The 25,610-nt window shown below is 32.9% G+C and overlaps 1 protein-coding gene across 1 annotated transcript; it reads right to left on the minus strand.

Moving 5' to 3' along the window:
• Positions 1-50: 50 nt before the first annotated feature.
• On the minus strand, positions 51-19,474 carry LOTGIDRAFT_155261 (hypothetical protein; the record flags this gene model as incomplete). The annotated part of the gene is made up of 12 exons (XM_009066834.1): positions 51-150; positions 412-497; positions 836-931; positions 1,254-1,319; positions 1,587-1,717; positions 2,919-3,035; positions 8,724-9,465; positions 13,427-13,552; positions 14,115-14,237; positions 15,096-15,167; positions 18,338-18,492; positions 19,384-19,474. 12 exons carry the CDS (start codon positions 19,472-19,474, stop codon positions 51-53), a joined length of 1,905 nt encoding a protein of 634 aa, XP_009065082.1.
• Between the last annotated feature and the right edge of the window lie 6,136 nt (positions 19,475-25,610).

Consider the following 25,610-nt stretch of genomic DNA (forward strand, 5'->3'; position numbering starts at 1 on the left):
GGAACTTTGAAGCGTCTTTAGAGTTTGTCCACATATATCATTTTTAGTTCTTACACCACAGGACATTTTGTAGCAGGATTCATTGGACTATTTAGGGGACATTGGAATGCTCTAGCAAATGGAATATAATTCATTGCAGCTCCATTGATTCTGAAAAATAAATAAAATCTGTCCTTGATATGGGAAAACAACAGCTAATACAAAATCATTTCTGGAGAATAAAAATCCGACTTGTAACCGATTCCATCAGCATGTCAAGCACATGTTCATTGTCCTACTGCTGTTCTCGGCCTTAATCGATAAACAATCAATGCAATATAATTTCGGTGCAGCTTGTTGGGGGCATTGAGATCGAGCAAATGGGATTCTTACGTAAGTCTCCTTAATAATTGTATTATGTGGACTGTTTACCTGTATTTACTGGGTGGTAAAGGGTTAGTAGAATCTTGTATATAATGGTCTAATATTCCTCTTTTATTTACTTTTTCACACATTGTCTGAATAGAACAAAAAAGAAATGTGTTATACTACGCTACTCTGCTAAATTGAACAATACATTTGGTTGACCTCATTCGTTTCTTTGGTAGAAGTCATAATTCTGAAAATATTGAGTCACAAATTCATGAACTTTCACCAAGCCTTATTTTTAATTCACCTGGACTGGATGCTTTTGATATTTCATCTAGCAATCATTCAGCAGCAATGACACTTGTCTAATTCCGAAATCCACAAGCAACATAATGGTAGCAATTTATGAACTTTTCACATGATGAATTGTATCAATCATAGTTCAATGGTTCATCAAAATGGAATGGCCATTTTATTTGAATATTACCTGAGCATATAGTATAAAGAATAGTTGATTGTTACTATAAGGTAAACCTGGTATAGTTATAACATCTCTTCTTCCATTGTTAAACCTCAACCACGCCTGCAATTATTAACATTATAGATAAATGATAGCGGTAACATTTGACTCTAGGCTTATTCGACCTTCCTCGAAATAAATTTCATCTGATAAAACACGGATACAGAATTTCATGTGAATTTTATTATAAAACCCTTAAAAATCAGGGAAATCAGATTAGAATCGGGCAATTATTAATAACATAAGGTTTTAAAATCTAAAAGTTGGGTGTTCTCTTCCATGACATTGTCCATATCACAAAACTTTTTTAAACATTTTAGGTACATGCTAAGGGAATCGGGGTTTCAAACTGTAATTGATATGGAACAATCTTTATTAAACATACTTCATAGGTTATCTTCAAAGACAAATGATCTCTCCAACTTTCATTTTTGATTCGATCACCATGTACCTACAATGGAAATACGGTATGTCCTTAAACACAAATACAGAACTAATTGCGTAGATGAAAAACCTGTCAGAACCACATCTCATCTTTTTTGGAGATGGGTTGCTATTTTTAGACACGTGACAAAAAACCGTTATATAATCAAATTTCAGCAAAAACTGCTAGAGTCGTAAACAAACGGAGTTTTTCAAATTGACATTTGAAATTGGTCGATATTGCAGTTCAAAATCGAAATAAAACATTTGACATGTACCATGAAAATTACGTTACCTTGTAAGTTTGTGAATTTTCCGTCAAAAGCTGGAAGTTGTCATACATATGAGCTAAACAATCCATTTTTAATGCCAGGTTTAAAATGGCACTGTGATCTAGTAAATTGTCTCCATAATGACTTAACACAACTACAAAAAAATCAGGCAATATAAGGATACTGAAAAATACTCTTATGCACCAGTTACACCTGGATATTCTGTAATTAATTTGATGTCAAATATTTTGTGCATATCCCTGGACGAATCCATGCATACATAAGAACAATCTATTTCATTTATGTAGTGATATAAGAAATAATGGACGTAATATAAGTAACATAATTATTTAGTTTCCATTATCAATGAATTTATCAACATTAAATTTGTTTTTGTCATTGAAAACGTCTTTGTATGTGCCCATTTACTGCACATGATTGAGTTGAGACGAGTGAATACTACTTTCATTTTTGGTATCTTGGGATGTCGTTTCTGTTCAAAATACGATTTGAGGACACATACAAAAACAAAAACAGGTTGGAAACCACCGAGTTAAGATGTCAACTGTCACATTTAGAAACGGAATTGAAAAGGTCGTAGGGAACTCAAGGTATATTAACTGGGACAAACGGCTTTTTTCACCAACCACATTCCAAATTACTCTTCCATTACATCAAAGTAAATGTAATCACTTTCTACTTACAAATCGTTTAAGTGTAATTATTTCAATCAGAGAAAACCGTGATATAGATAAGGTATAGAGCAACGCAAAACACTTAGTCGGTAGTTAAAGTGCACTTATTCGACTGATTGTTTTCCTTGAGGCATGAATTGGTCTGTGTCAACAATTTACTGGGATCAAAATGACAGAACATTCAACGAATCGTAGGAGGTTTGCAGGTAGTCATTGATTTGAACTCCAAAATGAAGGTACAAGGTTGAAATTTATTTGCTTTAGATATAAATATACATTCTAAAGTCTGGTTGCATGTTTATTGAAGTTAGTGAATGTGAGATACTGTATATCACGTTTAAAGACCTTTCAGCTTACAACGACAGCTATGAATATAAATACATTAATCAAAGGCATTCGTAGGCAAGGTGTCTTCAAACAAGCTTCCATAATGCATATGAATAATTATGTGACCTCTGATCTGACAGAAAAAAGTTTAAAAAGTAGTTCCTTTGTTCAACGTAAAAACGTGCAATCAGTCTTGAATATTACTTGACGACCGGATTTTTCGCAATGCTCGCTCAAAAAGAATGCTATTTTTTGATCGAATCATACTGCGGTCAAACAGTTTTGAATACATGTCTCTTTTTAATGATAGTGTGAAATGTACTAGATACTTACAATCAAGGTCGAGCTTGTTGGCCATCTGTCGAGCTAGAAATGACCCAAAAGAACCAAAATGTATAACTAATGGTAGATATACTGGGTAGGATATAGGACCTGTTACACCACGACCATCTGAAATATAAACAAATAAGGACACATTGTCAGTAGTGTATGGTACTACAGCCGGCAACAAAGAAAGACTATCAATGATAAGAACCTGGGGTGAAATACTTCGTAGTAAGGACCAAATCATATCATACAGATCTGTCTATAACCATCTTACAGAAAATTTTGATCGCAAGACCTTAAGAATCGCTTTTTAAAAATCACCTTTAATATAGCTTCTAAATGTAGCATTATTTTTCAATTATCGTTTATCTATTATTCATTTTATTTTTAAAAATTCTATCACTGATTTGAGCTCAGCACTTCCCAATAATCAAAACTTGGCTTGATACGTAGGCTGTATAAAAGTCTTAAATCCAACAGCTTTGCCTACCTACCTACCAGCTTTGCTACACTTCTCCAAAAATCTTAACACATAAAAATAAATAAAATACCCAACCCCTTAGAGATTGTGAAGGAGTTCTCTAATTTGATTCACGGCCTAAGTCTCAATTCCACCCTCGAAAGGAATCTTTAAAATTCATTAGCAATATCTTACCATACACACTATCTCAGTTAATAAAGACCAAAAAGATCAGAATAAACACAATAAGAACAGAGTAATTTAAATTATTAACCACAAAGAATATTTTTTAACAAGTATTATTATCATTATATCTTGAATCAATAACGTCTATGTTATGGTTTATGTATTATTACTATGAATAAATCATTATAGTAAAAATGTTCACAAGTTAAAAGTAAAGTAACTACCAAAAGCTAATGCGGAGTACGACGTTGCTAAGGATAAGATGAAGAAGATTGTCGAGCTATTGTTGTTCAGTGAATTCATATAATTTACTTAAGTCTTAACATTTAGAAGTAAATCTAACCTGTCGTAAGGCTATTGCATCCGAAAATGCAACATGAAATGATTTAACAAACGTTCAGGCATTAGATCATGGTTACTAAAGATGTGGTATGATTCCTATACAGCGCTATATACTACAATGAGATAAGTTGCAACATATTGTAGCGAACATAGAACGAAATATCGAATATCGAAAGCAGGCAAGTACCTTATCTTGGGGCCCAAATGAGTGTATCACTGTGAATGGTAAATGGTAAAACACATTAAATTATCTTACATTTTTAATATTGCTACATCAATCAAACATGCATCGTTAACGTTACTTTAAACTATTAAAACGCACCGTATAGCAAGTTACCAGGTTCTACAATTCACCATTTTTTATGTCGTTTCTAAAACCCACATTTTCCATGAGATGTAATGACATGTTCTATGTAACCCAATACTGATTTCCTCGATCAATATGTGACAAGTTAACTGTAATCTTTCATTCATAGCACACCCACTGGCATCAGGTAAATACGTTCTTCGCTTGATTTGTTTAGCTACACAATATTCTTTTGAAAATAATGATGAAAATAAGAAAGTGAAGAAGTGTCAATATTGGCAATGACCAGTAAATAGAGCTGTCAGAACGCCATATTGATCCTTTGGAATAATTCAATAACCAGCTTGACACAATCTAACTGTGTTCGGAACGTCAAACTAGATAGAAAACTGAATTACTGGTGTTCAAATAAAATAGATATTTCATATTTCACCTTATTACAAATTATTATCTTAACTTCAAATTATCAGTGAAGATTGCATAAAGTGTTCTCTCAAAGGAGCAGATTTTGTCCATTACGAGTCCTTATAGAGCATAGCTGTCGGCAAATTAGCTAATAAATAAATGAATCGTAAAGAAAGTGTAACTAGGTCGTTAACTTATTAGCTAGCTAATAAAAACCATGACACTTGAATTACTTCCCCTTAGAGATTGAGTAAACTTATTTCTGATGCAGTGTTATAGAGATCAATATTCGCGGTCGAACTTCAACAAGAGAAGTTCTTGAAGCAATGTCAACAAGTTAGGGTAGAATCAGAAAATCTCGACAGATATTGTTTCCTGTTTGGTGAAGCTCGGTTGTTGCAATTGATACCTTGACAAACTCTGTTCGATATGGAGTTTGGTGGAAACCATGGCTTGCTTGACCGACCCTACAGACAAATTGGTTTTAATGAAATGGAAAATAGGGTCGAATTAACAATGAGTTAATAGAAATGTAAAGTCTAATGGTATATCGACAATTCTACAACAGTAGTCAGATTTACAAGCGTTGATTAGATGCTGATATTCTGTATTTCTGCGGGTTAGGAAGTTTGTTTTACTTCAGTTTCTAGAAACCCGTCTTATTAAATTAAGCTGTGGCTGCCTTCATCGTTACATTGGTGATCAATAGAATTATCGGAATTGAGATGTTAAGAATGATTAAAGATTTAATACTGTCTTTGAATGTATTCGATGGAATCTGAGAGACGATCTGAACCCTGACCAGCCTGTTACTTCCAATAAACATTAATTACCATATCTACCATAAATTCTATATTAAAAAGAAAATACACGACAATATCTCATAATTTATTGCAAATTAAGAAAAGTTAACATCAAAGATTTTATTGTTTTGGTGTTCCATCATGTGTAAAAACTGCAGTTAATGAGTTTTGTAAGATGAGAGATGTCTGTAAGAAATTTGTAAGGGGGTACCCTAATTTAAAGCTGGTATTCCATATAATGCAAATAGGATGTTTTCAGTCTTTCCACCAACCATTATTACTCATAGACCGCGAATTCGCACAAACAATCATACGCCTGTCCTACTATTGGAAATAAAAGTCCATTTTCATAACGACTCTACCGATTATTTATCTACAGAATGAAATGAGCTTTTATCTAAATAATACAATGATTGATGCTTTAAATTATTAAGCTTGGAGACGTTTTCCTTGTGTGTTTAAGATTAATGGAGTGTCTTCGAAGCAATTTGTCCAAAACGTTGAAATCACAAAAGAGATATGATAGCATTTCAGAAGCGCAACTCTAGGATCTCCACTGAGTGGTGCTGTCTCAATTCCTCTTCCATTGTGATTTATGATTTTAACAGTCCAACTGGAATTTGGTATTCAGAAACAGTTTGTAGTTACCAAATAAACAATTCACAATGTCAAAATTAAGATCTGAAATTACCAATACCTAATTTAACTCATCAATAATTAATGAATAGAAAAGTGAATATTTGTTGACATTAATTAGACGAATCATGACGTTGAATAGAATGATAGAATCACAAGATAGCAACAATCATTTCAAACACACCAAATCAAAATATCAGATAAAATGCATGAAAAGAGAGTCAAAATAAGAAATCGCAACCTACTATTTATACTGCTGTCATGCCAATAACTCAACCTTCCCCTCCTTTCCTGGCTAGTGAGTCCCATGAACCGTAATTGCAATTGGGTGTGAGATGATCGTGGGCAGGTCGTGTTTATTTTCATACTAAAAATGTCTATATTTGTTCTATATTTTGTCTTGAAAAAGTCGATTAAGGGCAGTTTACGCTGATAACTTTGGTCATACTGAGTATCGTGAAATAACAATAATCATTCTTGTCATTGACATATTTGACAAGAAATTTTAAAAATGTTGTTTTTTTTAATGTCGTTCACCCTATAATTTGGCGAAAAGATGGCTAGATTCTCTATGATGTCTTTATAGCTTCGATACGTTATAAGTAAACCTGTATTGAAAAGTGTTATCGTCTTATTTTTCAGAAGAAAGTGGAATATAGGCGATTGGCCTTCCAAGGGGCTTTGGTTAAATCAAAATTTTCCCAACGTACTGAATGCTCGTGGCGAATTGAAATTCACTATGAACTGTTTCATAGTAGAAACAGATTAAATTAATGGGTTAATGGGCTGTATATTACGAATTGTCATATTTTCCTGATAAGTCAACTGTATAAGGAAAATACAACAGACAAAAAACAGTCTAGATATAATAGAGACATTGTTAAGCTAAGTCGTCAAATTAGTAACAAGTCGTCAATCATAATATTTACTTGATTGAATTCATCTTTTACATTTAATATTTGAAGAAATATAAATTATTTTCAAATTGAAAACCAGACACAGTAAATTGACTTCAATTATTTGTTCTTACTGTTTTGGCATTTGTAAAGATATTATTATATTTCGGGTTCTGTATAAAGCATGCCTTAAATGGTATGTCTAGTCACGAGTTTTCCCGTGTTCATAGGCCCATAAGGTGCAGAAAAGTAGGACGTAAAACTCCATTCATTTCATTTAATATAGTCATAGGTTTTAGCATTGAAGGTTTACAGTAATACTATTACTGGCCCTTATACTAATCATTGTCGCCATATTGTCAGCCATCTTGAAAACATCTTGGATAAGCGTATATCTATTTATATTCTATTCTTCTCAACCTAAGTTAGATCATTTCACTCTGAAATAAATTGGTGATTTTCAAACGTATTTCACTCGGAAAATATATTCAACGATTAACCATGAATAGATATAAAATCATACTCCACATATCGAGATAATTCAATGTGACCCTTGGGCCGTGGTGAATGAAGTCTATTGCAGTTGTAGATCACCTTGCCTCCCATTCCCTCTGGTCCGACGATTGAAAAGCACGGTTTTATGTCCAACGTTGAACATTTTTATACGTCCTGGGGTATGAAAGTAGCAAAACGTAACCATGCTGAATTTATAATGATGGTTACCCTTGAAAGTCTTTGATATATGCAAACAAATGATCTAAGAAAAAACGTTGGTACATTAAGCTCCAAGCTTATAAACAGTGAGCGTTCAATTATTACTGAAGCTTATTTTAGAAGTTAATCATTGCTTGAAACTTTGAACTGTGTCTTTTTGGATGACCGATATTTTGCATTTTATGTTTCCCTGACGGCAAATAAAGTTTGTTAACCAATTTCAGCCATACTTCCTTCATCGAAGTACTTATGTGTTAAGCCGATCACATAATGAATATATTAATTCAAATCTCATATCTACAGGCAGCAGGTGTAGAAGAGAGAATTTTCATCACGAATTCTTGACCAGATTAACGGCTATTTGGTCAGTTGGTAACAAATAGTTTTACTACAGATTTTCTTATAGGTGGTGTTAGTATCGCTTGATTGCTTCTCAATGAATATAACGTCACTCAATATTACTACTAACCCTAAGCTAGTCATTCATCTAAATCAAATCAGAGCGTAAAATATTGAAGATGTGTTCAGATCAAATTGACATCCATCAAGTAAACTGTAATCTATTACCAATGTCTTATAAAACTATTTTCTGATCTACCATCATTGTATACCCAATAATCTTCATGACCTGTCGTTTTTATAGAACAAACAGGAATAGGGGTGATTAATCTTCATACCGCCCTTGCAACTTACTGTGTATACAAATGCTGGTCGCGTATTCTTGATGCTTTCGCAAATACTTTCTGAAAGATTTTTACCATGGATTTTGCGAAAAAAAGGGCATCATTAACGTCGGATAGAATATTTAGTCAAATTGGTTATTGGTGTATCTGAATATGTCATGAAACTAAGATCGAGAGCATGTATTTGTTACATTAATATTTTTTTTATCATAATGGTTATGTTCCGAAGTTCATGACTAAGGCATAAACTTGAAGTTGGAAACCTAAGAACGTTCATCAGTATTATAATAGGGTTTACACTCCAGATTGAAAGATGTAAAATAAAAAAATGTTTCCACTGCAGATTGTTCTTTAAAGAAAAAGTACGTTTTATACTTACACAAACAGCCCATAAATTGAGCAACTGATGCCACATTTAAAGGATTAACATCTTGTTTCTTCTGACCATCTAAATACTGTAGATTTTGGTGAGTTATAAGTTTTATGACGTTGGTAGTAAAGGAATGATCAGAAAAGAACCCATTAGGTATGGTGGTTTGGTGGTTCACTGTACTGTTATACATATCATGTACATCATCTGTACATCTTTTGATAATAGATTGTGTACCTTGTACACCAATATTAAATAACTTAAGTACTTGTTCGTGTAGGGTTAATTTTAAGGAGTCCACAACGAAACGGAATCTCGAATCACCTTTAACCCTTTTATTGTGGTCAATGGAACAATGTAATGTTCCTGGTATAAATTTAAACACATATCCCACACATTGTCTCTCCAGTTGATGATCGAAGCCCTGTATCAATAAATCTTGTTTTGGTGTAAGTTGTTTAAGTATGGACGGGAATAGAACCAATAAATCAGTATTAAGAACAGTGTGAAGTATGATATATCTCTTAACAACATGTTTTGGAGTATTTTTTAATAATGTTTGAACATCAGTGTTAAGCTGAACATTACACAATGTCATGTGATCTCCTTGAAATACGTTGTTGAAGAACTGTGTCCAGTTTAACTGGTAACCAGAAAACTGTAAATCCATATTCGATAGTATATCGGTATTTCGTTGCGTACAATCCCAGAATTCGGTGTTTAAGAATGAGCTTTCATCATCGTATAGTATCTGGAATAACAATATTAGTTATTATTCAATAATCATAAGCATAGAAACCCTTCCAGCTTATGCTTTCAGGTAGCAGCTTTTATAAACGGTTGCCTATTGATATATGACAACTTGTTCAGCTACGCTGTCTTAATTATCAAAAAATGAAATAAAATGAATGGAGTTTTACGTCCTACTTTTCTGCGACATGTGGGCTAATGAAGACGGGCAACGCCATACAGGATGCGATGAGGGAAATTTTGCCAGGACAGCGGCATTAGCCTGCTCTTTTTCGATTTCTAACTGTCGAGGGATCTTTAACAGACGCAGGGCATAAGGCACATAAGTTGATCACAGAATGTACCCATTCGAATTTGGAGAATTGGTCTCATTTAAAATGAATCATTTACAGTATCACTAGAATGCCGTATTGTTCGTGTTCCAATATATAGAACCACGAAGGGATACGTTATCACAACAGGGTGATTTAAAAGCTAGAATGTTTTTTGACCGACTCAGTTTAGGACTGGAAATACATATTTCATGAACAATTGTTTAATATCACTATCTACATTTCCCCTGAAAGTAAAGGGTGCAAAAAAGTCCTTTTATTTCCACCAGAACTTAGCGATAATGAAATGATAAAAGGTAATATATCAAATTAAAATTGTTCGATAAGAATTATTATTTATCTAAGTTTCTTTGTGAGAGATTCCAATTGGAAAGAATTTTTATTTTTGTTATGCTGTTTTATATCAGCTTTTGAAGTAACCTTTAAAACTGTTGATATTGGGAAATTGTTAGCTGAAGTGCATATTCCAATAAAATTGTGAATTCTTTGAGCGTTCGTGAAAAAAATCCTTCAATATCTCTGCAACGTGATTCTTTTAAATTAGATGGCTTAATGTTTTGGCGGTTTGCAAATACTCTAATCTTACTTTATAGGTTTTTGATAACGTTCGTAGGAAGTCGGTGTTGTTTTAGTCTGTTCAGTAAACTATCTCGACGATTTTTATATCAAGAACCAATACCGCCAATATCATTCAAGTATTGTTTCAAGATAAAATTACATTAGAGAAACTAAACTTGTCGGCTTCAACCTTGCATATTTTGTCAGTTTTGCTAGAGTTTTGTTCAATAAAGATCAAGTCAAAGAACATAATGGATGATTCGACATTGCAGTAGTATGCGACATGGCTATTAATAGCATTATGGTATGATACTTTTGGGCATGGCTATCAAAAGCCTAATTGGATGTTCATGGATAGTTTTGAACATGGCTATCAAAAGCCTTATTGGGTGTTCATGGATAGTTTTGTACATGTCTTTTGACCATCAACGGGACATATTAAAAACTAATTAATATAATTAAAAGCATTAATGGATTCCATGGCATGTGTATGGCACGATATATTGTGCTGTACTCAAATCATTTCTTCTAGAAGCAAAACTGGATGTTATGGGTTGTTAATAGCATGTCTACCAGCCATGTGGAATGCCATAGATTGCTTTGAACATGTATATCAATAATTGCTAGTAGTTAATATATTTGAGAGACTAGTTCTATGGATGTGTAACGATAAGATCTAATTGCAGTACTTTCATTGTTGTTCAGACGTTAATTTTCTTTGGATTGAAACTTGAATATTTATTGAATATGTAGGCATATCAACCATACAGAAGCGTGATCATAGTTGATCGTGTATGATAGTTTACATAGTTTGCTGGAGACCATTAGGTTCATCGTAAACATTCTAAATTTTTAATAGTCGGTTGTAAACATTTGAATATTTTGATGACGTGGACATCACTACTTTCAAAGTTTGGACCATTTATTATTATGCAAATTTTTTGTTGGTTGCAATATCCACAACTACAGTTATCTCCCTATATTGTTAGCATTGGAAATGTGTCTTATCTGTTTATAGTACTGAGAGCAAAAAGTGCCTGTTCAATTCAAAAAGCTCATGGTTTACCCCTAGTCCTCCTTATCAATTACAGTAAATCAAAGGCATAAAAATTCATAAAGCAGGTTGTGTATTTGAATGGTACAATGCCCTGATGATGAGTCCCAACAGTCTGCTATTTTATCATGTGTTAATATTCAAGAATCTTCCATCTTTCTGGTTTTCTAATGACTTGCTGATAGATGTGACTGCAGGGAATTCATATTCATATTTCAGAAAACTTCTAGTGGAACTCGTGAAATTTTATTTTTTAGATCTCAATGTTTTTCCTTTTTCAAATTTGACCGATGACTTTTGGATGAGGGAGGTGACATTTGAAAGCTTCACTGAGGTTATTATCATATACTTTTCTTTATCCTAAATTAATCTAAATTTGAATAATATTGTCCTTTTATTGTACTTGTACTACATAATCACGAGTGTGATAAACATTTCTTTTATGTCTTTGGTGGTAAATTGAAGTTGTTTTCATAATTATCATTTTTTTTTAGCTTTTTCCCTTTTTTCTTTGCAAGCTGATATTGGTTACTTATGAAAAATGCTTGGTTTCAAATTAATTTCAATGTATCTATTATCTATTTTATGAGTACCTGATATACACGTATTTCTTTGTCACCCTTTTCTGCACATAACAGTAATTGATGTTACTGAATTTTCTCCTCGGTCTATGCTTTCGTAATTTCAATTATATATTGTTTTTTTGCAATCACTTCTATCATTATTAGATTATCTGTGTTATTCAATAACATTCTCTCAAATTACCTAGTTGAGAATTGATAATTAAAGACAACATAACATACTGTATAAATAACATAATATAAATGAAAGTACAGAATATGACCGAGCCTATCATTGAACTCTCAGACAAAGAGTACTTCATGTTCGTCAAGAATAAAAATAAGATTGGGCAAATAAAAGCGCATTGATTAACTCCTTTATCATTTGTTGTGCTGTACAAACGTTTTTCTCCTTGAAGACGGCTTTAAGACCTGTAAAATCTTTTATAAGCTGATAATCGATAAAATAATATTGGTCGTTTATTTTGCCTGTCTTTATCTCGAAATAATAATGATTAAACGTTGAACACTTTACTAAGAATCAAAGGTAAAATTCCCTTTCTTAATGTTTACTTTATATTGTAATGTTTTTATATAAAAAGATATTTAATTACATTCCGGTTTATGTAAACGGACGTGTTTTACGTGGATCGATTATTAATGAAAATAAGGCCACTTGAGGCTAGTATTACCTGTAATCTGTATGAGAAGAAACGAAATAGTAGCTAACCAATGCGTTGATTGTAGTAAATGATCATTTTCCTATCATGCAATTTACACATTGGACTCGCGTGTATCTTGTCATTGACTATTTTTGATTTGTTACAACAATAATATTTTCCAATAAATCATTCTAAAAAAGCTTAAGGATATTTAAATTGAATTTTGCATTTTTTATCTTTGTAATTAATGATTCTGGGTCATTTTAGTTAACCAAATTGGAAATCTACATTCTCCTCAAGATATGATCACGCTGATCGATCTTTGACCCACATTGTCAGTAACACGTGGTGCTTTCTAAGATATGCAATTTACATCTATGTATCTACTTGATCAAACTAAATTTGTTTTAAAAGGGTTAATTAAAAACAGAGAACTAATTATTAATTAAGCAGTTTGACCTAGTTTTGGTGGCTTTATAATGGCTCGATATTATTAGTTGAAACCTTAAGAATACGTAAGAGACATATTTCTTTACAATTAGGCGTTTATTTTACTTAAATCCGTACAGTAGTTTTCTTGCAGCTTCCGAAAAGCGTAACGAATTTTAAAAGTTTACGTAAATTTTTCAAATAGTTTTGGCGTTGAAAAATTATCGGCCGGATTTTTTTAAGTTAAGGGACACATTTTTCTAGATTTTTGTGTATAGGTGTCATAAATTTGACCAAGAATATTCATCGACCTACAAAAAAGCCCCTTTAACAATTTAAACCACCAAAAATGAAGAGATAAACTTACCATATTCAGTTCATCTTCGAAGCTGAAAACCTCGTCCAAAAGCTTATCTACAGAAGTTGGTGATGATGACATAGGAACATCCGTCACTAATCTTCTCAGGAGATTTATTTTTTGCGTTTGAAGAACCTGAAATGAAAAAAATGTGACACACGATTCGTGAAAAGAGATGCTCTGATACAAGAAGAACATATTTTGGAATCCTTCTTTTCCTGACAATAACGAAGATAATCAGACAACGTTGATCAATTATTGGGCCGACCGTTAAAGAGCCATGTGAGACAGATTGAGATGAAGTGTAACACATCCCGATCCAAAAAGATAGCCGTGACTCACTAACAGAGAATTGTTGTTTTCTGATAAACACTATCATGTTTTACCATCTTTCTGTGATCAAAGCAGTTTCTGTCAAGAACTAATAGCCCTTAATGGATATATATTGTACTGGATAATGGTTCAAGGTTTTAAGTGCTTTAAATCTGTGAAATGTGCCTGGTGACATCACAAATCTAGTTAAATATAACCAAGAGAATGTCAAGAATCTTCATCATATGACGTTTCACGTGGTTCTTTGAATTGGAGTTCTTTAAAAAAGAAAGTCTGTGAGATTTTGAAATTAAGATCGAGTGCTTCAATTTAATGTGACTCCTTTTTATAATAAAGTCTTTTATAAATGAAATGAATGACATACTTCAACTTTATCGGATTCAGCTCTATAGTAAAATTCACTCGGCAACAGGAAGCGGAAATTAGGGATATCGTCGGAACTATCCCGCAGCAAATTGACCAGGCGATCAGAATATCGATTAATCACCTAAAACAGAAAAGGAATAAAAGAATATAAAACAGTACAAGTATTGAGTGATAACTTTTTATAATCTATGACATGTTGTATAGTTAATACAATATCACACATTTGCATAAAACTGTGGGGTTAAAGGAATACTGATTCTACTTATTAGCCTCAAAGTGAGTTGGTTAAGCTACCATGTCGTTTGCATCACAACTCGCATGTCGGATGTCAATAACGGCAAAGTCGAGAAAACAGTGGATGACAGTAAACACATCGATTATTCTACTAGCTTTCAAAGTAAGCTGTATATTTCCCTTTAAGAGACCAAATGGTACAAAATGGTGGCAATATCCGTAGAAATTAAATAAGAGAAACACGAACAACATAACACTCAGTTAATCTAGATTAACATCTGACCCAATTTCCTCTAATAGAATCAGGCTGACAAGTGTCCTAATTGGACAAATTATGACTACTTGGAAATTACAAAGTCTGTACGATCATTTTTTTTACTGTAAGTTTAGATCATCAATATTTAGATTCTTAAAATTTAGCTGATTTCTCATTAAAACAACCATAAGACTTTTGAGAATCACATCAGCTTATTTTTTTTTATTCTTACCACTGCGCGAGTGATTTTTGGTGATTGTATGTCCCCGAAAGCACATTCAGCTTAGTAGATTTAGGCTTGTGAAAAGTACGAATAATTGTTATTTACGACTTGTGTTCAATTTCAGGATACAACACTGGCGACGCCTCCTCGGGTACGGGGAGGTGTCGTTGACCAAGGATACGTTCTCGGAACTGTTCAGACGCCTCCAAGGGCACGGGGCGTTAGTAATTTGGTTTTTATTGTTAAATTCGGATATTGGTACTTACTACATAGGAGTCAGCAAGATTTGGACTACGATTAGCGAATAGGTCTTGCAGAATATATAAGATTGAGGTCAACTAGAGAACAACAAATCAAAGAAATATATGTCCTGGATAATTCGCTTTGCCCTTATCTTCAACTAGACAAACGGTCTACGAATAGCAATTGAACCAAAGTACAGTATTTACCATTTACAGGAATCATATTCATAATGGAACTGGTTCACCCTCTAGTCATACAACAATAAAAGATTCCAAGATGATTTCTATTTGGATACAGGTTAGTTTGTCTGGAAGTCAGACACTTATGAACAAATAAAGAATCGTAACACATTCCAGAAACCACCAGATGTTATTTTGGTCTGGGAAATCAAATTGTCGAAACGTGTATATTCGGCCTTGGGAGGTTAACATGCCAAAGCATCTTCATATTTCTCTATATTTACTGCTTCCCACAGATGGACAATGATAACTCGCTAGTGCCGACGTTGCTTTTTCATCCTTCCATGTCGGGTCTTCCGATCATTGCGAATTCACCAAGCGTTGGATTGTTCACCCACCAACAGGGAACGTGAACTGGTTTTAGACCGTTACATGAGATGAAAAGCCTTGATGGTGAGAGAATGTCCCGAAGAAATTCTTGAATAAAGATGTTTTTTCTAGGAATAAACTAAATGTACTTTCTTTCATTTCACAGGTTTGGTTTGTTGTCTGCTATAGATTTTATCGTTATGAATGGTAGTCTTAATATGTCAATTTTTCTCTGTGATGAATATCATTCAGTATCGTATTCATTAATATATATTACAGTGTATATTATTATGACTTGTAGGTATGATTGATATTTAATTAATATTACTAATAATAAATGAGTACAAATCTGTCACGCCATGTTTTTCTACTATATTTTGAATCTTGAAACAATATTTTTTCTCGGGCGAAACCGAAGGCATAAGACTAGAAATTTCCCCTTTTAGTTTTGATCATAATTCACCTGAATATCAATTCTGGAATAAGTCTTCCCAATACAACAGACGCAACAATCAATATAATGAGAAAATAATGACGAATGAACTGATTTATTATCACAAATAAGCAGGATTCGTGATTAGTTTCAAATATTTATGTAGGTACAGATTTGGTATAGTTTAAAATAATGTATATACATTTTATAATAGCATACGAGAAAGCATATTTAAAACTGAACAAATTCTGTAAATCAATTCTGTAAACAAATAATGTATATACATTTTATAATAGCTTATGTGAAAGCATATTTAAGACTGAACAAATTCTGAAAATCGAATAAGACAACAAAATCAAATATTCCCCCCTCTTGTAACCTAAATAAATAAACCAAAATTGATAAAACTGTGTCCAAAGGGAGATATAACATATCTTATTATGATGTATGGTGAATACTTTTTGTAAAGGACAGCGATTTATGCGAAAGAATGTTCAAATCGATTTTAAAATTCAAGTTAGAGACCAAACAAAGAGACTACCCCGCATCCTTTGAGAAATTGTTACAAAAAAACTCTAGGCAATTAAAATCTGGCCAGACACCTATCTCCTATATTAAACCATGTAATGGGAAATTTATGGTAATCTGTAAGACCAGATGAATTTAGAATGATATCATTGTAGCTAATAAATGTTCAAATTAAAACCAATCCGTTCTATTTAATTCTCTCATATTAAATACTAATAAATCTTGAACCTGGTAAATCTCAAACTGAAAATAAATTTCACCAGAATTAGACGAAAATAGCCCCAAATTATTGATTTAGTAGATAGCAGTGATTTCTTTCTCTTCATATGTCTACATGTTATTTTATTAGATGTACAAAAATCGACATTAATTCTTTTGTCAGAACTTTTGTAAAAGGTTAAAACATATTACAAGACACAGCATTCCGTATACTGTTTTGTACCAATTCTAAATTAAAGTGTCTACATATTTTCTGTAAGTCAACATCAAATGTGTTATATCATCAACTATATTTTATTAAAATCGGTGTACTAGCTTTTGATTTGAAATTTCAAGACATCAATTTCCGGTAATTTCAAGATAGAGATATTGCTCTGAGTATCCTCGCTGAGAGGCATACAAACTTTCAGACTATACCACAACGCTTAATTAGACGAATAGTCGTCCTCATATAAATTGTATTTCTCTGTGCAAATTTTTCAAAGGTTTGAAATTCGTCAGCATTTTCTCAAATGTCAACCTATGATGGAATTAGAGTATCTTTGTCCACATGATTACATTCTGTACAAATTCTGTAGCTAATCAAGTAAGGACGACGCGGTGTTAATTAGAAACGGACAAACAGTAATTTAATTGCTGGACATTAGTGATCAGTGTGGAGTTCCACTCATATATATTATTGGATCATCTAGCCCCGCTTGACCTGTGTATGACCAGTAGCTAAATGACCATAAAGATAAATAGTAGAATTGATTATATATGGGACCTGTTCACGTCTGGAGGAACTAGCACTGTTAATTTGACGTGGGTAAATAGATCTACGTGTCAATGTTTCAGAGAGCATCCAGGGAATTGGGAATGTTTGCTTTAAATGATGTTACTGTCAATTGCGTCTAGCTATTAAGTATTATTCTAACATTTGGTGTGACTTGATTAATTATTTAAACTGTTGGAACAAAAACCATACATTAGAGTAAAATACTTAATGACCAAATACACTGTCTCAAACGAAGAGGGACATAAACTTAAATGAAACAAATTGAATTTTATGTGCTACTTACATCGCTGTTTGACTCCTCATTGCGCTAATGAAGATGATCGTAAGTAGTGCAAAGAACACACAAGAGACAACTCTATGTGGGTCGAGAGTGTCCAAACCGAAAAAAGGGCAAATCTTGTGGCACTCCTTGAAAGTCATATTAATAAGCCTGAGCATCCTAAGAGTTTAAATGATGGGGATTATAACGAGATGCTTTGTTAAAGTCTGGAAATTTGAGACATTATTAAGACTTGGCTTTAAATTATGTTGGTGTTTTTATGTTGCTTTGGTGTTTTGAAATATTTTGCCAACCAACAGGTGGGCAATAACCTGCATAATGTACAATTGTAGTAGAAAACGCGTTCTATAAATCGTAATTTCCTAATTACAAAACACCATGCTACAAATGACACAAAATGAAGTCTGATGTTGATTTTTCTTCCAAACAAGAAGTGATACACTTCTTCAAAACTACACACAAGAAGGTACGATACTTACCGAAAATTTGCCTCTTTCATGTATGATAATTTTAAAGAATGGCGAAGCACCATATAATCTGGTAACATTAGCTAATAGTGACGTCAAATCATAGTCCGTATCTTTTAATCTTGACGAAAGGTGGATACCACCTAAACTATTCACTACCTCTAAAACTGAAATGAAAATAACATTCCGTCAACATTTTTAGTGAATATCCATCTGAAAAAAAGAGGGCTAAACTCGCGAAAAGATTCCATCTTTAAAAAAGAGGGCTAAACTCGCGAAAAGATAGGGGGATTTTTCATAAAATTCAGAGTTTTCAGACCTATCATATGTATGCTCAATCATAAAGTTGACCGGAAGTGATACGTTACGCGTTGACAGGACGTTAATTGTCCTTATAAACCTACATCCGGTTGAATCTCATAAGCATGCTGTCCTTGAGATTTACATTGTACAAATTTGGTAAATAACAATGTCCAAATTGGACCTTTAATGTGGACTGTTTTCAATAATAATGAAAAATCTTGATAATCAAAAAATAAGGAAATTAGACCACAATACAAATATTTCCTTAATATATTCGATTTCTACTGAAAGTTTCAAAAGAAACCTAGGTTTGAGCTAGCTGAAAGCCGGATTGAACTCTCATTTCCTTCGATCACTTAAGTGTTTATCTTATTTTGCAGCTAATGACATCTTCAACATAACAACCGCTGCCTACTTTATTTGGATTTTTTGTAAAAGTGTCTCATATACCGCTTTTTAAAATAATACAGAATATAAAGCCATCAATTTAAACAAAAATCTATCAAATTAGAAGGATATCTATCTACACATGGTTAATGTCGCATACATGGTTAGGCAAAAGAAACCATAAAACCAGATGCCATAACCAAGTTTAAAAATCATTTAAAATTCTAAATTGATGTTGATAGCTTCAGGCTTTATATCGTTAGCGACAAATTTAAATATTTCTACTTTAAAGCAGCTATATTCCTTTGCATGATTACAGATCATGTGGGTGGAAATGATTGGATTTTGAGTTTTGATCAGAAACATACATCGTTCATCATAGATACATCGTACATCATAGATACATCGTACATCATAGATACATCGTACATCATAGATACATCGGACATGAAATACCATGTCCAGAAATAATTACTTTTGAGGTTAACTTTATCTTAGAGCCTCTATATTTACAATGACGGGCTCTTACGATCTGCGTCTAACACATTGACTGCAAAAGCAACTTTTCTTGTATCACAGAAGACAGCGAATACAGCCATTCATAGCAGTCATGGCTTATTGTTTACAGACTTTCTGTCGAGTACTATGAGTGACAATCCTACCAAATCGCTGCATTTACATAATTCCGTGATTCAAGAAAGGTGGCTATTGCAGTTAAGGTAATGGATGCAAGTCGCAATAGCTTGACATCGTAAAGATGAAGAGTTTCAAGTCAGCAGATTTCAAAATTCTAATAACCACGATTTCGATCATACCAAGCATATAAGCCACTTTAAGGGAAGCGATGATACATGTTTCAATAACGTAAGAATATTACTCGTTCAACGTTATGAAACTAATACAGTTAGTGATAATAAAAAAAGTATTTTGACAGATTATCCGTCATGATTCGCTTACATGCTTGTCTAGTTCCTAGCTGTGTATCCAGAAGACACGATCGAAATAAAGTCTTGAAATTACTTGTCATTAGGCTATCTGTAGGCAGATAAGATTCTGACAAAATATCTGAAATAGGAAATGACAACAGGAATTAAGATTAAAGGAATTCTTTCTGGTTAATTACACATTGGAATACAATAAATTTTAAAAGATTAGTAAAATTAAAATCTTGGATAATGACATCAAATCGCAAATCAGTCAGGCATATGGTACTTGCGACAGTAACATTATAATGGGACCAAATGTTTTAGAAATGTAAGGTACCGAGGGTCGGTAATCGGAATAGAGAAAATATACGCCACGTGTCCTTTTACAATCCCTTATTTCATGAACATCTGATGATTCCCTGTATTTCAGTACACATGATAATTAACAAATTGCATCGCATATAGTTAAAATCGCATCGCAGAGCAAGTAGTTAAAGTGGTTTTAACAAAATAAAGTTTTTCCAATTTCTCAGTGAAGAATTTGTTCCACGCTAGGCCTGTACATTTTGGAGAATCAAATTCTCTTTTCCCGAAATCAGATAGAAAACTGACTGATCGATTGCTGGAAGGTTCTCCTTCAACATCATAAGAAATATCTTGTTAGTAAAGCGGAAGGGTACGAATCATAGTTCATTCAATACATCAAATTCTTTGACGCAATATCAGTTAAAGGTATCAGAAACCAGTAATATGAATTATGAGAGAATTAGTTACCGTATGTTATTTAATATTTCTCTAGAAATCTGACATGATCCGTTATAACACTTTTAATCCCTCAAATTTACAGCAATTTGTAAACTGGAGATTTTATTCGCAAACAAAAATGCATATCTTAGAGTGACATACTTAAATGTTTCGTTCAATATTAATACTTCATTGTAACATAATAGCTATTTTACAGGCCAATATAATTATTCAAAAAATGAGTCATTATAAAAATTATAAAATTATCTGCAAGATCGTGTTCAAAAATCAGAAGAATATAATGTTTCTATTCGTCTCATCTGATCTGCATTTTTTTCTTAACTGAAATATATCAATTACATCTTCATGAGAGGAATGTTGTACTCCATTTGTGGGATTTTTCACTCTGAAGGAACTGAAAGGGATAGATTCACCATTTGTTTGACCAATCGTACCTTAGTCTCAGAAACGCGATTTTTTAGCTAAGCTAATTGGTAATAGTGTTCATGGCTCACCGTCGAAATTTGAGCTTCAATTCCATGTGTGACCAGAATTATCGGCGATGGAAAGTTAAATTGACGAGTTGTCTGTTCTTGAGAACAATAAGAAAATATAATTCTAGAATGGGATTGTGCTATTTTCGTACATTTCTAGTACTGAAGATTATTTACATATTCAAGACCAAAATTCAAGGTTAAATTTAAGACGATAATATCTGACAAGAAGAACATGGCTCACTATAAAGCATTTTCTATAAAAGTGTAAATTTCCATTTTTCTTGTTGAGACATATTATTTTAACACATTTAAATAGTTTGGACAAGATTCCGGAAAGCTATCAACAAAGCCTTTTCTCAGTCAGTAAGTAAGAAGTATTTTGAGTATAAATACTGGCGATTCTATTGTCAATAGAGTGAGTCGGTTTGAAACTGGTAATGTCGGTCATCGCCTGACAAGACCTCTGGTAATTGACCACTGACCGGTAAATGAAGAATGTATATAAAACTGACACAATCTAATTGATAGAGATCACAATTTCCTTACTACCCATAATGAAAAAGGATAAACATTGTCAATTGATCTTTCTTGTAAGAATGAATAAAACATTGTATATCGTGGTTACTTCGACCTGTCTATTTAAAGAGGCCGTCCCAGATTGAAAATGAAGGGATTGCATTTTGCGCTCCTTATTCTGTATATGATCATATTTGTAACTTAAAATGAAATTTAGTTTATGTCCTTCTTTCTCTTTCTTGATAGGATCAAGGAAGACCTGTAATACCAAGACGCGGCCACAAGAGATGCTAAGAGGACCTTTCCTTTGTACGACATAATTAGGGTTATATACATATTTTTTCAAATTAGCAGTTTGATGACGTCTAAATATGATTGATTTATCGGCAGAACAGTAATCAAAAGAAAACGCAATCGAAGTTACATTCATCGATTATTATCTATCCCTGTTAATGTAGTGTAGATAAACAGACGATTTTTCTAAATGTTCGTAAATAAACAGATTAGATATTGGCTAAATGTGCTTAATTGCATTGAAAAATAAGCGTTTCTGAAGGAGTAAACACGTTCTCATGCATGCCTCTGTACAATCTATTGGTTCGAAATTTTAATTAGGTGAATAAAGGCAAAAAGCTTCGGGTTCTATCCTTAAAAATATACTTCTTGGGTCAGATGATATTCGAAATCAGGATTCAAAGTTATCACGAATAGGGGTGGTTCGGATACATAGCTTTTGAACTTGATACCTATCTGTATAAAAGCCTACAAGTCAGTTTAGTCCGCATAAACATTGCATGATAGATCAATGTATTTTGACGTACAGTGTATTTTATATCCACCGCTTTTAAACATACACTGCTCACTAAATGAGATCCAAAGTTCGGTAAGCGGTCTTGTTCTAAAACAATTATTGATATAACGATTTATTATTATTATTGATTCAGAGAATTTGATGGCCGATAAACAATACGGTTGATAGATGACAAGTTATCGGCCGTCTCTCCAGCAGATGCTGATGTCGAAGACTGAGTAGTTGATCGTAGTAGTTTGCTGTTGGATCAGTACGGTTGTAGTGTCAAGCGTTAACAGGACGTCGATTATCGTCCTCAAATAACGTATATTGGTTAAAACAAAATTCTAAAAGGCTCGAATCAAAACTCGTAACGTGCACTAGATAACTTGTTAAGTAGGCTGATTTCTAGTAATGAAAAAATAATAAGGTTTAAATTCATATTACGTCTGTGCATTCAATATGTGATCGAAAACTAGAAAATTTGGGAAAGGTAGAAGACTTGCCTATTAAATATGATGCGTAGGAATCGAGGATTTGGTCTGGGTTTTCTTTTAATCTTGTCTTGTGCCAGGATAAGGAAGCCTTTTTGGCAAATCCACCACATGCAAACTTGTTGAAATCCTGAAAATAAAATTGCCAATATTAGAAATGTGAAAATCTTAAAGGCAAAACTCATTGATTAGGTGCCATTGTTTCTAAATTTTAATATTGAACAGTTCATGACCAAAAATGACTTGGAAGGTATTTTATTGGGATAAAGGACTTTGAATTAAAAAATAAACCTCTTTACACAGTTTTCAACAAAATATAAAGGCAGTAATTATTTATGAATTTCAATGGTTATAAAAATGGTATGAAAACATTCCGATTTTTAATTTTCTGTCAACGGCTTTAGCTCCAACTTAGATATAACTTAAATATTTTGAAATGTACATGGGAGCACACTGCCGCTTAAAGTTGTTGCAATTATTAAATATCAGCTATTCAAGTAGCCATACATCATACGCAACGAGAAAGGTCATTTCAAAGAACAACGTCAATCCTAATTTAATTCTAGTACAGAAAAGGCTCTTCTACAATCGTTGATATTTTTAGTTGATGTTTGTCAACTAAGAGTAGTTATGAAATTATGCCATGACTAATATAGCCATCACTTCTCTCTGAAATAATTAAATATGGCATTTTTTCTTTATATTAGCCAAATCATTTTAATCGACCGTGCTTCTGTCAGTACAGTTAAAGGACATGTTCCAATACGATTTGATGTCCATTTAATGGCTGTATTTTCAATAACAAAGATACTATTTGTCGGAATCTCTAAACAATAAGTCAAAAGAGTGGATCCTGAGTTCCTTCCTATATAGCGACACAATTAGCAGATATAGCTTTTATCACTCTATAGACAGAATGAACAATTTAAACTCGGGAAGGGAGGGCTTGAATTCTACCAAATATACAGATGATTATATTACTTTTTTCTTAAAATAAGAAGCTAACAAGTCGTTCCTAACACGAAGTTTGGTCTTCCGTTAGATATACCTTTATCATCACAGATTTGTTTTGCTATGTTGTTTAAAAAAAGCACTTTTTAAATGCATTTTTAAGAATCTAAGATACAAAGATTGGTAGAAACAACATGCCTCATTACAAATCCAGAAAAAAATAATTCATTCACGATGTGACTCAGTTGGTTATCTGACACATCAAATCATGTTAAGAAAATTTTCTAATTATGCGTCAATCAAGAAGCTGCATTTTGATTCTGAGTAGCTTTATTTTATTCTAATTAACAAAAGTGACTTTTTCAGTGACATGGCTATGAACTATCAGCACTTGAGAGATTAAATAATACATGTAATATGAAAACTATGAAAATCTTAAATGGACCAGTTTCTTACTCGAGATTCCTATCAAGGCATTATTGAATGGCTGAAAGAACCCCACCAATTCAAACCTTTTTTTTTAAATGACCAAACCGAATAAAGAGCTGACATGTGAGATGAATACAGTTTTAATACAAAATATCATTATGCTCTTCATAAGATCAAAAGTCGTATTTAAAAATATACGATAAATGTAACCGAAATAAACACTCTCCATATAGAATAATAAGAGGAAGCGAATCTAATGTAATGTTTTTGATTATTTGTATGTAAAAAGATAAGACTAATTATAAAACACTACAGTGATATGATGTAGATGTTTAACTAGGATTCTCTCTTAAAGCTAGAATGAATTATTGACCAGGAAATAACCATTGTAAAATATATCCTAACAATTTCCTTCATTTCATAACATACTACGAACATGGCTTGTGGCTTATGATGTCTGGTTTCAAGGGAAATCGGCCATAGGCTTAATTGTAACCTTGCAAAAAAGTTCATAATTGTCAGTAAAGATCATTCTGAAAGAATAAAACGTGTTGTAGGTTAAATCAAAAAACAGCACTTTTTGTGGGAATTATTATGTAAAATACTGACATTTAATGCAAAGGAGAGAGACCGACATAGAAAAAGAATCGAAAAGGTCCATCACTCCACTAATGTGCACATAACCTCAGATAGTTGGGCGGAAGGTTGGCGATTATGTCTTTTACTTTATTACTCATAGAAGTGCGTAATTCACTTTACAAAGATCAGTAGGATTGAACCAAAAAAGGAATGTACTTTTACTTTTGACAATAATTCAAGAATTGATTGAGCAGATGGTTGAAGTAGAAAATTCTGTTTGAAATAAAAAAAACATATGTTGTAAGATGTTCATCATCGTACTGAGTCTCTATTCTGTCAAGTTAGTTCCAGGGTTACCTTGACCCGACATCAAACCAAGGTTCATTTTCAACCTTAGGGAAATAAGGCAGGTGCTCTGGTTATCAGTCATTGAAATAGTGAAAATATTGCGCGATTATGATATAGAATAAGCTCAAGAAGACGAACTAATGGTACCCATTAGTCTTCAATACTGTATTAATTGAAGTAAAATTATGAACTCCGGACAAAGCATTCTATAATGGACGCATACAAACCCATGAAATCTTTTTTCCGTATCATTACTTTTACCATAATAAAATCAATGCCATTATAAGAGATCTGTGGCTAGAGGATGGTACTAATTATATA

This window comes from Lottia gigantea, assembly GCF_000327385.1.
Source record: "Lottia gigantea unplaced genomic scaffold LOTGIsca_8, whole genome shotgun sequence".
NCBI lineage: Eukaryota > Metazoa > Mollusca > Gastropoda > Lottiidae > Lottia > Lottia gigantea.